General features: G+C 51.0%; 1 protein-coding gene across 3 annotated transcripts in view; it reads left to right on the forward strand.

Moving 5' to 3' along the window:
- The window catches only part of dip2cb (disco-interacting protein 2 homolog Cb), a 145,275-nt gene that overhangs the window by 81,035 nt on the left and 51,740 nt on the right, over window positions 1-12,500 (forward strand). For all 3 annotated transcript variants that reach the window (XM_083693903.1, XM_083693904.1, XM_083693905.1), the window contains exons 5-8: window positions 1,332-1,544; window positions 9,622-9,753; window positions 11,835-11,954; window positions 12,198-12,395. In XM_083693903.1, the coding sequence (XP_083550029.1) occupies window positions 1,332-1,544; window positions 9,622-9,753; window positions 11,835-11,954; window positions 12,198-12,395 (663 nt within the window). The remainder of the gene's footprint in view (window positions 1-1,331; window positions 1,545-9,621; window positions 9,754-11,834; window positions 11,955-12,197; window positions 12,396-12,500) is intronic.

The following is a 12,500-nucleotide window of genomic DNA, read 5'->3' on the forward strand; positions in this document are numbered from 1 at the left end:
AAGAGCAGACTAGGAGAGCTGGAGCAGGGTGGTTATAGGGTAATGGGGGGTAATGGGGGGTAATGGGTTGCCAGTACAGAGTCAAAGTCCACTTCATTGTCACATACACAATGTTACAGTGGGAGGCAAACAGTGCAGTGGAATTCCCAGCTCTCAACAATACAGTGTAGACAATATGTCTATAAGACAATATCAAACATATCAACAATGTCAACGAATATGTGTCAAATTCAATCAAAGATGATATCACAAACTAAGCGGCAGCAGTGGGAGGAATACATATCAGCAACGTTGACACACACACACATGCACACACACACACACACACACACACACACACACACAGAACACACACACACACACACACACACACCGGGGCCGCATCGTCTCTCACACACACACACACACACACACACACAGACCCATCTCTGCAGTTGATCTCTACTATACTGTACCTGTATCAGAAGTGGGTTAGTTCCTCTCACAACCCCCTCCAGCCTTCTGCAGCCCTGCCTGTTCAGTGACAGTGTATGCAAAACACATGCAAAACACAAACAGACACAGCGAAACTCTCTGACACACACACACACACACACACACACACACACACACACACCCCTCGAGCTACTGTAGTTTCAGTGGTTCTAGAAGCAGAGGAGGAGAGGAGAGGAGAGGAGACAGTGTTTGGGTTGGTTTTGCTGTCTGTGTTGGAGTGGATTTGTATGCATGGCACTGAGTCGGTCTGACTAATAAGATGTTGCTACTGGGGGCTAGGGGTGCCTCTCCTCTTCTCTCTCCTCTCCTCTCCTCCCCTCCCCTCCCCTCTGTGCCCCTGTCGAGAGGAGAGGAGAGGAGAGGAGGGAGGAGGTAGGAGAGGGAGGAAGTGGTGGAGGGGGGGTGAGAGGGCGGGGGGGTAGGGGACGTCCCCTCAGGACCTTAGCCTTGTTAGTCTCTGTGTGTTGTGCAAATGTCTGCCGGTGACAAGTGTCACGCAGGTGTGTTGATGTCATTGTTGTCGGGAGGCCACTCTCTCTCTCACCAGGCTGCTCTCTCTCCCTCCCTCCCTCTCTCTCTCTCTCTCTCTCTCTCTCTCCCTCCCTCTCTCTCTCTCTCTCTCTCTCTCTCTCTCTCTCTCTCTCCGTCCTCTCTCTGCCTCACTTCTCCCTGCTCTCGCCCTCTCTGCTCTCTCCTCCTCTAAAATCTCCCCTTACTGCTCTCCTATCTATCGCTCTCTCTCTCTCTCTCTCTCTCTCTCCCCTCCAACCTTCCCAACCCCCCCCCTCCCCCGCCCTCTCTCTCTCTCTCTCTCTCTCTCTCCTTCTCCCTTCCAGACACGTCGTCGGGCTCGGAGGGCGAGGGCTCCATGCAGGGCGAGGGGACGCCCACCTCCAGCCAGGGGAGCATCAACATGGAGCACTGGATCAGCCGGGCCATCCAGGGGTCCACCACCTCCTCCACCACCTCCTCCTCCTCCACCCAGAGCGGGGGCAGCGGGGCGGCCGGGAGGCTGGCCGACGTCATGGCGCACACACACATCAAGTCAGGTAAGAGGACGCCGCCACGGACGCCGGGCGTGTGTGTGTGTGTGTTTGTGTGTGTGGGGGGGGGGGGTTACCTTGTTTCTTTGTGTGTGTGTGTGTGTGTGTGTTTGTGTGTCTTTTTACCTTGTTTCTTGGTGTGTGTGTGTGTGTGTGCGTGTTTGCGTTTAGATGTGTGTGTGTGTGTGTGTGTGTGTGTATGTATATATATATGTATGTGAGTGTTTGTCCTGCTGAGTTCACCCCTCACCCATCCTGTCCTCCCTCCCCTCTCTCTCTCTCTCTCTCTCTCTCTCTCTCTCTCTGTCTTTCATTTGAGTTTCTCCTCATCCGGCATGCTGTCTGCTCTCCCACTCTGGAAAATGGAGACTTTGTTATCATGCATCCCTGCTCCCACAGCTATACCTCTACCTAGTAAATGTGGTATTTCTTTCTAACTTAGTTTGAACATTGAACATTGTCTGTTGTTGTGTTGTCATTGTGTTTGGTGTATACAGTCCAGTGAGACCAGGGCATAACAACCAGATGAATATCCAAAACAATGACACGTATCATGCTCCCCATAACAGACATGCTGTCATCATGAAATGCTTCTCCAACTCCTCGCCGCCCTGCTGTTTCCTGGGTAGAGCCGCCCCGGTGGTGGACTAGTTTGTTTTCATGCTGACCCAGTTTCCACATGCACGCACGCACGCACGCACACACACACAGACACACGCACACACACGCGCATACACATACGCACACATACATACACACGCACACACACACACACACACACACACACACGCACGCACACACACACACACACAGGCCCCTGCCAGGTGGACACAGCTAGCAGCTTTCTGGTTGGCTGGTTGAGTACTGCTCTGTGACCAATCACACCGTGAGGTGTTCAGTTTTGTGTTTACACCGATCAGTCCCACTGTTGCTCTTTCCCCCGTAGCCTCAAGTCAGCGGAGCTCCAGAGATCACTTAGTTACACTCTTTTTGTCTAAAAAATGTGTTTTTGTGGAACCCGGGAAGATAAGTGGCTGCGTAGGAGGCAGCTAATGGGGATCCTAATAAAGAATAAAGAATTGTGATAGATGGTGTCCTAGAGTTTGGGGCTGTGAGCTGGAACACCAGAGCTGGTGACTCATGCTGTAGACCTAATACACACACACACGCACACACACACTCACACACTTACACACACTCACTCACACACGCACACACACACACACACACACACACACAGACGGACGCACACACTCACACTCGCACACACACACACACACAGACGGACACACACACTCACATGCGCGCGCACGCACGCACACACACACACACACACCCCCACCCACCCACACCCATACATCCCCCACACAGTGTGCGGAGACTATTTGAGGCTTCACACACTGCAGGGTCGACCCCAACCATGCGGAGCTGGCTTGGATCTCTGTTATTTTTACTGCGTCCTTTCCAGCCTCGTCCCAGCAGCTATTGTAGTGACGGACACACACGGTCTCCAGGCCGGCCCGCTACAGCTCGGCTTGGCTCGGCTCGGCTCTGTACTGTAATTAAGGGTATACGTTTCGTAGCCTTTTCACCAAGCGGTGTAAAGCGATTGGATCATGTATCGAGCCTATTAAGTATAGATGAAGTCTAATGGCTTGTCTGCTTACAGCGGGTCCTGTCCTTTAGCTCTGACGAAGCGCCATGACAGTCTGTCAGTCATGCGGCTTGTTAGGAAGCAAGGCACTTAATCAGTGTTTTAGTTTGACAGTCTGTCACGTATTTAGTCAAGTCAAAACCCAGTCAGTCAGAATACACACACGTTGTTTTACGCGCATGTGCGCGCGCACACACACATACACACGCAGGGTATGAACCGTACCGTAAGTCAGCTTACCGAAATGTAGGTGTTTTTTGTCCCGGTGTATTTGTTGACACAGACACACAGTTGATCCGATTATTTGATCAGTGATCCATACGGACACACAGTGCCGCACAGGAATCATTCATGTTGAAGTGTTATCATAACAATCAATCAAATCGTACAAATCATGAATAACACCAGCCTTTCATTAAAGCTTCAGTTTCTAGATGTGCGTACTAGAGGATATGCTTTCCTGTGTGTGTGTGTGTGTGTGTGTGTGCGCGTGTGCGTGCGTGTGTGAGAGACAAAGTTATGCCTCTATTTTCCTCTTTCGTTCCCGATCCAGTCCAAAACAAACCCAGCTCTCCAGTCAGTGTGTGCTGAGCCAGCATTGGCTTTAAAAAAAAAAAAAAAAGGCTTAAGGAAAAAGCATTTTCCATCTCCCCCCCTCACTCCCTCCTTCCCTCCCTCCATCCTCCCCATCCGTGTGGTTCTGCCTGCGGCTGTAGATAAGTTGCTTTTCTCCATGACCTCCCTCCCATCTCTCTCTCCATCCATCCATCCATCCATCCATCCACATTCCTCCTCCATATCGCTGATGGCTCTAGATGAGAGAGAGAGAGAGAGAGAGAGAGAGAGAGAGAGAGAGAGAGAGAGAGAGAGAGAGAGAGAGAGAGAGAGAGAGAGAGAGAGAGAGAGAGAGAGAGAGAGAGAGAGCCTTCAGAGTGGCTGGAGTTGCTCGGTTCCATCTGGCTACGATGCGGCAGTGGGTTTAGCCTGGTGCGGTGTGGTGTGATATGGCTTGCCGGTGAACCTGGCACAAGGACTGAAGGTTTCTGGTTCCCCTCCCTCCCTCCCTCCCTCCCTCCCTCACATGCAGGCCCCATTGCCCACCTCTCTCTGAAGAGGAGAGGTCTCTGTAAGCCCCCGCCGGGCGGCTCAGTAGAGAACGGCACCCCCGGCGGGCGTCGCTCCCGTGACTTTGGATCAGAGCCGCTCTCCTGGCCGCTGGCCTCCGAGTCGCAGGGTCAGTATCCCCCCACCCCCCGTCGCCTCCTGCCTGTGCACCCTTGACCTTTGACCCTTTGACTTTTGCCCCCCCACCCCCCTCCTGCCCCCTCCTGCTTTGTGGTGGAGTGTGCCCTTTATTGCAAGGCGGAGTCTTTCCCTCTAAGAGCAGTTGTGTTTACTGTTGCGATTGGCTGAAGGAAGAAGAAATGTGATGCTAACTTACAGGCTAGCATTGGCTAACGAGTGCTGTGACCGCATGAAGCAACTAGCGTGCGTGTGTGTGTGTGTGTGTGTGTGTGTGTGTGTGTGTGTCTAGCCTATACAGATAGAACACGATCTATCTCTATGGCGTAGCCTCAATGCTTTCATGGTTGTGACTAGGAGGCACACGTACCAAATGTTGATTACAGAAAATCTACGAAAACCACAGCAAGGTTAGAAAGCAGTTTTTGTTCTCATTTCTTCTTCCTCTCGTGGTTTACTTTCTGAAGCGCTGATTTATTGATGTAATTATACAATGCATTTATTCATTTGCTTGGCGAGATAAGAGACGGTCCGTGTTCAAAAATGCTTTTCATCTTTGACACAAAACAGATGGCTGTGCAGAATGCATGTCTGCTTGTAAGATACTCCCCCCCCCCCTCCTTTTGTGTTGACTGTCTTTTTCAATTGGCTATAGCAATTCTCACAAGATCTACACCACACCATCTGACCTTTTTGGTACAGTGCGGGTGTCACGTTGCTTTCGGTACATCAGCGTATTGTGTCACGGTCTCTGAAACGTCCTGCTGTGACGGGTCGATTCGGTGCCAAAACTCAGCACAGGATAAACGTGATGTCTGCAGAACTCACGCTGTGACTGAATCTTACTTGAACACGCATTATTATTTGAACATCAGACATTCTCTCTGCTCCAAAGAGAGACTCGGATAGCAGAGTGAGTCTCTCCGTTTGGATTTAATGACTTCTGACGATAAAAGGCTCCTGGGCAGAAAGAAGTAGAGTTGAGGAGTGTTCAGGAAACACCTGACTCTGACTCAAAGGATACATAATGACGTCTCTGTCAGAGAAACTGGCTCCTTTTAACACCAGTTTGGACCCGTTCCCAATCCTAATGGAATCAAGTATGCACCCACTAGTATAATGAGTTTAAGTATGAATTCTTCTAGTGTGTGAGTGTATGAGGGCCCATTGGGATTTGACTGCAGTTCGGGCTGTGTCCCAATTCTTCACCTTTTCCCCACGTGGCTTTTGAATGAATAGACCGGTGTAAGAGATATAGGGACACACACCGGAAGCTTTCAAATCCCGGGAATCTGAAGACACGCCCCTCGGCTGGGTTACGGAACTCAAGTTTCCCCTGTCGACCCCACTGCAAAAAGTCTTCGCCCTAGCTAGCTACATGTAGCTCACTAGCCTTCACCCTAGCTAGCTCACTAGCCTGCACCCTAGCCAGCTAGCTACCTCGCTAGCCTTCCCCCTAGCTAGCTCACTAGCCTGCACCCTAGCCAGCTAGCTACCTCACTAGCCTGCACCCTAGCCAACTAGCTACCTCGGTAGCCTTCACCCTAGCTACCTCACTAGCCTGCACCCTAGCCAACTAGCTACCTCGGTAGCCTTCACCCTAGCTACCTCACTAGCCTGCACCCTAGCCAACTAGCTACCTCGGTAGCCTTCACCCTAGCTACCTCACTAGCCTGCACCCTAGCCAACTAGCTACCTCGGTAGCCTTCCCCCTAGCTAGCTCGCTCATTAGTATTCTTGGACTGTAGGTTTGGAAGCTGTGAAGGAGACATCGATCATCCTGGCGGATAATGGAGTCGTGTCAGAGATCATCTTTCTAGATCTGAGGCCTCCTAAAAACGCTCCCTTGACTGGACTGCTTTAGCAGCGGCCAGTTGTGTGTGTAGTGCAGTCACACGTAAAGATGGCGGCCGTGTGTACGTACAAAGAAGAGGACCCTTTTTCCTGTGGTTAGCATAGTTGTGCTGCTAAGAATGCAGTTTTGATATGCGAACCATGTCTGGATAAAACTATCTGAGAAACATCTCTCTCTCTCTTCTCTTTCTTTCTCTCTCTCTCTCTCTCTCTCCCTCCCTCAACTCTGAAGCATTAGGAATATTACTTAATGGCACATCCACGTGTGTGTTTGTTTGTTTGTTTGTTTGTTTGTTTATTTATTTACCATTCTTGCTGGTTACGTAAGGAGCTACCGGTTTATTCTGACGGGAGGGAGGGAGGGAGGGAGGGAGGTAGAGAGGGAGAGAGAGAGAGAAACTAGCCGAGTGGGTCCTTGGTCTGACATTGCCAGTGTGAGTGTTGTTGAAACTGCTGCTGTGAAGCGCGTCCCCCTGCTCTTCTCTATCTCCGTGGCCCGCCTCACACCGACACGGGTATGACTATTAATATCTAAAGGGAAGTATCTAATGCGATTTAAGCAATAATGCCAGAGAGGCTGTGATTTATCGTCAATATTGTCGGGGGTAGGGGGGAGTTGTTAGACACGACGCGCAGCGGACTGCCGGCAAACCCCGAGCAAGTGACAGTATTAAAGATAAATCACGGCCCGGAGAGCATTATTGCATTACACAACAAATCAGAAAAAATATTTATTTTGTGATAGATTGCGGTGGTTTCTTGCGCCGAGAAATATAGTTCCCAAAAACTACCAACTCTCAAGGGACCATGAAACACAAATCTACTGTGGCGTAGGAATATCATAACAGGTGATTTAACCGCGACAATTACAGTTATTAAATCACGGCTCCCAACGCCTCGCGGGCCAATCACAATGTTTGTTTTCGTCAACCCCGTTGTATAATGTGTGGTCTAATATCCATAAATCTCGCTCGCTACAAAATTCAGCTTTGGAAATCAGCTTATCCTATAGGCCGCATCTTCAACTAAAATGATGGATTCTTCCTGAGGAGATAACTCGTACTTTATGATGATGGCCTGTAATATTGTTCTGGCGTACCTCTAGTTAAGGACACTTGTGGATGAGTGCCACAGTGCTTTGGCTTATGGTGCTTGACTCTGGCTGTAGTGATTGTCGTGGGAGGATGAGAGAGGAGAGAGTCATACTGTAGAGATGGATGGAGAGAGAGAGATAAAGGGGGAGAGAGAGGGGGGAGAAAACGCGCTAGAGAGGGAGAGAGAGAGAGAGAGAGAGAAGGGAGGAGACCAAGAGACTGGGAGAAACAGGGGGAAAGAGAGAGAGAGAGAGTGAGAGAGAGAGAGTGTCAGTGACAGTCCTATACATATAAGGAGAGAAAGAGAGATACTTCATTGACATTCCCTGTGGTATCTCCAACCCAAATGGTGTCTGGAATGATATTTCATGCTCAACCACTCAATCTAAGTACACCAATTTACCAGAGAGAGAGAAAAACACGTTTGATGCTTTTTGACAATGTCCAGGCCTCTGTGAAGGGTAGAAAAAAAAAGAAGGCAATTTACAGCATGGTGAGAATTCTCAAACATCTGGCACATGAAAGAATCTGAGAGAATGATCTGAAAAGGAGAGGCAGAGAGGGAGAGAAGGAGGGAGAAATTGCATCTCCTTTTCACTGTGAAGGATAGATGTCACATGTTGAAAAATGAGGAGTCGCTGTGGGAGTGGGAGGCAGGCGTTGCATCAATTATGTAATATTGACGCGTTTTGGGGGAAATTTGTGGGAAATTATGTCCAGGGGATTGCAGAGGCGGTTATTACCCGCATATTTCCATGAAGTGCATCCAATCCTGCAGCCCTGTCTGGACCTCATTATAATTTGACTGAATGGCAGCCTCTGACTCGGACGGACACACACACACACACACACACACACACACACACACACACACACACACACAGACACACACACATGCAAGCACACACAAACAAACAAACACACACAGACACACACACACATGCAAGCACACACACACACACACACACACACACACACACACACACACACACGTGACTATGTCAGCTTGTTGACTTTCCCGTCACAATGACAGATTACTTCAGAGCATGAGTCAGAGACGGTACATATCTGATTCAGACACATGCCCACCTCTCCGTTGTTGAGATTCTCCCGTTTGACAGGATGTACCGTGTGCGAATGACGCTGTTAGGTCAGCCGTGATTATGGCTGTTAAAAAAAAAAAAACGAGATGAAAATAGTTTTCTGTGTATTTTCTCTGTTTTCTTTTACCTCTCCTGAAGTGTTTAGGGGGTCTTTCACATCGCTATCTCGTCTTCAAACACCTTGAAATCTGTTTTCACACGGGACTAGTTCAAAGAAGACCCAGCTAGACGAGCTCTTGAATGCAAATGGGGTGACTTGAAACACTTTCCCACAGCGATGCCGACAAGAGATCCATTGATACGGTCTGAGGCCCGTGGAACTAGACTAATAATAGTCATAGATCCTCTCCTCTCCTCTCCTCTCCTCTCCTCTCCTCTCCTGTCCTTTCCTCTCCTGTCCTGTCCTGTCCGCTCCTGTCCTGTCCTATCTTATGCAGTGCTACCTGTGTGTGTGTGTGTGTGTGTGTGTGTGTGTGTGTGTCCTGTTCTGTTGTGCTTATGTCCCCCTCCTGCACCCGTCCTCGTCCCAACATAACCCCTCTTACTGCCTCCCCCCCCCCCCTCCCCCTACTCCAGCGCCCAACCCTCCACTCCCAGCCCACCTCTCTTCCCTGTGTTGGCTTGGCTGTGGCCTGTGGAGGTGTAATTTGGGCTGGGCTGGGGGGCTGGTCGGGGCTGGGGCTAGGCTGGGCTGGGGGGCTGGTCGGGGCGGGGGCTAGGCTGGGCTGGGGGGCTGGTCGGGGCTGGGGCTAGGCTGGGCTTGGGCTTGGGCTGGGCTGGGGCTAGACTGGGCTGGGGCTGGGCGGGGGCTAGGCTGGGCTTGGGCTGGGGCTGGGCGGGGGCTAGGCTGGGCTGGGGCTGAGCTGGGCTGGGTCTGGCTGAGACTGGGTCTGGCTGAGACTGGGTCTGGGGCTAATCAGGGCTGGGCTGGTTGGGACTGGGGCTGGGCTGGTCTGGGCTGGGACTGATCGGGGCTGGGCTAGGCTGGTCGGGGCTGGGCTGAGGCTGGGGCTAATTGGGGCTGGGGCGGGGCTGAGGCTGGTTGAGACTGGGGCTGGGCTGGTCAGGGCTGGGCTGGTCGGGGCTGGGCTGGGGGGACTAACGGGCTTCCTCCACCTTGCCTTCCTCACGTCTAGAGAACCACTCTGCCCCTCCAGATGTGACTGGCTTCACCACGGACGCCATACAGGTGGAGCGGCCCCAGGTGTCCACCGCCCCCCGACCGCCCCCCAAGTATGGCAACGCAGAGCTCATGGAGACGGGAGACGGTGAGTAGTACACAGAGAGGTGTGTGTGTGTGTGTGTGTGTGTGTGTGTGTGAGAGAGAGAGAGAGGCGTGTGTGTGTCACGTTGTGAGTGTGTGCGTGTGTGTGTGGGGTGTGTGTGTGTGTGCTCGCGTGCGCGTCCGTGTGTGTGTGTCCTTCTCGACAGCGAAGTGACGTGTGTGTATGAGTTTCATGTCTGCCGGTGTGTGCAGTGTCCCGAGGCCCTTGTCTGTCGTGTCATGTGCGTTCTGCGTCAGGAAAACCACTTTTGTCCCATGAAAGGAAACCATGACGAAAGGAAAAGGAAAAATTACCACCTCACAAAACGAAGCCATACACACATACTCTAATGTGTTTCATATCCATGTTTATGATCTCATATTTATGAATGGAACAACACTGGCATTTATTGAGTCTGGGGACCCATAACTCAAATGCGCAGACACCAGAAATGAGTCTAATAGAAGCAGGCAGGGGAAATCAAAGTCTCCTTTCTGTTCTCCAGGCCGCTTAGTTTATCTTCATTGAGACTTCTCTGACGCACCTCTTTTGAGCACACAAACTTTTGACGGCTAACTTTGCAGAACGGTTTGAAACATCGGAGATGGATTAAACCCCCCCCGGGGGGGGGGGGGGGGGGGGGACAGAGGTCTGGAACGCAGAACCCCAGAAATGGATTCTGACGTTTATTCTGAATGAGATGATAGAGATAGAGGAGGCCAATTTGGCCGTCTGTTTGATTTGTTCTCCTGGGGAATATAGTGTTGCCGTCGCACCGAGGAGTCTGTTCGTGTGTGTGTGTGTGTGTGTGTGTGTGTGTGTGTGCGTGTGTGTGTGAGCGTGCGCGTGCGTGTGTGTGAGTGTGCGTCTGTGTGCGTGCGTGCGTTAGTCTGCGTGTGTGTGCGTGCGCGGGCGCTTCAGTGTGTGTGAGTCTGTTTGTCAGATGGTAGGATCAGATCAATCGAGCAGAGGGAGGACTAGGTTTGTTGAGCGGCGTGGCGAACAGCGCACGCCGACCGTCTGCATGACAGATCCACCGCCAAGCCGTCCAGATGGGGCTTACTGGGTGGTGAGTCAGAGCTCAGAAGAGAACAATGATCCTCTCCTCTCGTCAGCTCCAAATCGACAAGAGATATGATTTGATTTAAAACCACAAAGGCTTTTTCTCTCTCTCTCTCTCTCTCTCTCTCTCTCTCTCCATGTTCCTGGTGCTGTGCTCAGGTTGCACGCCCTACTCCGCTTTAATTTCTTGGTCAAATGAGCTTTGGTTTGAAATGATTTCGTGGAGTGTTCGTCTGTGTTGCTCTCCAGCCCACTCAGGGCTTTTAGTCTCCTTATTGTGTGTGTGTGTGTGTGTGTGTGTGTGTGTGTGTGTGTGTGTGTGTGTGTGTGTGTGTGTGTGTGTGTGTGTATCTGTCTGTCTGTCTGTCTGTCTGTCTGTCTGTCTTTGTGCAGAGATTTAAAAGGTGTGTGTGTGTGTGTGCGTGTAGAGATTTAAAAGGTGTGTGTGTGTGTGTGTGTGCCACTTTCCCCTCCCCTCCGATCAGACGGTCATGTTAAGTCCCTGCTGTGTGTGAGTGCGCACATCCACAGTGTAAGAGTGAGTCATTGGGACACAGGCAGGGGCGGGAGACAAACGAGGCTCTGCTCTCAGAGACGGGGTCTAAGTGTCACACTCTGCATATTGCTCAGCGAGGTGTGCTGCTCTCATCTCTGCTTCAAATGACTGGGAGACGGGCTCTCGCCTGCCCAATTTGCAATATAGAAGTTTCTGAGAAGTTTAGAAGTCATTTTCTGCGTGCGTGTGTGTGTGTGTGTCGGGGGGGGGGGGGGGGGGGGGGGGGTGTACATGATCTGTGTGCGTGTGTGTATATGATGTGTGTGTGTGTGTGTGTATATGATGTGTGTGTGTGTGTATGATGTTTGTGTGTGTGTGTGTGTGTGTACATGATCTGTGTGTGTGTGTGTGTGTACATGGTGTGTGTGTGTGTGTGTGTGTGTACATGGTGTGTGTGTGTGTGTGTGTACATGATCTCTGTGTGTGTGTGTGTGTATACTGATATGTGTGTGTTAACCCCCAACAGGCGTCCCAGTCAGTAGCAGAGTCTCAGCCAAGATCCAGCAGCTCGTCAACACCCTGAAGAGACCCAAACGGCCTCCCTTAAGAGAATTCTTCGTTGACGACTTCGAAGAGCTTCTTGAGGGTATGAGAAGTGCCTGTTCCTTATTACTATGTAATAACATGTAATACATTGATGTAACTCCAGTAACACAGGGTGAGGTGCAACTTGACTAAGACTTCGTCATATTTAAACACAAGATCTGATCATTTGAAATCTGATTGTGTGTGTGTGTCACGACATGCAATACCATGTAATTACTGTGTTATTACACAGGTATAGGGGTGAGTTGACCGAAACTGACTGTTTTCTCTGATTGTGTTTCAGTCCAACAGCCGGACCCCAACCAGCCCAAGGCGGAGGGGGCTCAGATGTTGGCTATTCGGGGGGAGCAGCTGGGGGTGGTGACCAATTGGCCCCCTTCGCTGGAGGCAGCGCTGCAGAGGTGGGGGACCATCTCCCCCAAAGCCCCCTGCCTCACCACCATGGACACCAACGGGAAACCACTCTATATACTCACCTACGGTAATGACACACACACACACACACACACACACACACACACACATACACGCAAACACAACCTATGGTAAGGAGACACACACGCACACACACACACACTCACACAGG

This window comes from Argentina silus, assembly GCF_951799395.1.
Source record: "Argentina silus genome assembly, chromosome: 22".
NCBI classification, from domain to species: Eukaryota; Metazoa; Chordata; class Actinopteri; order Argentiniformes; family Argentinidae; genus Argentina; species Argentina silus.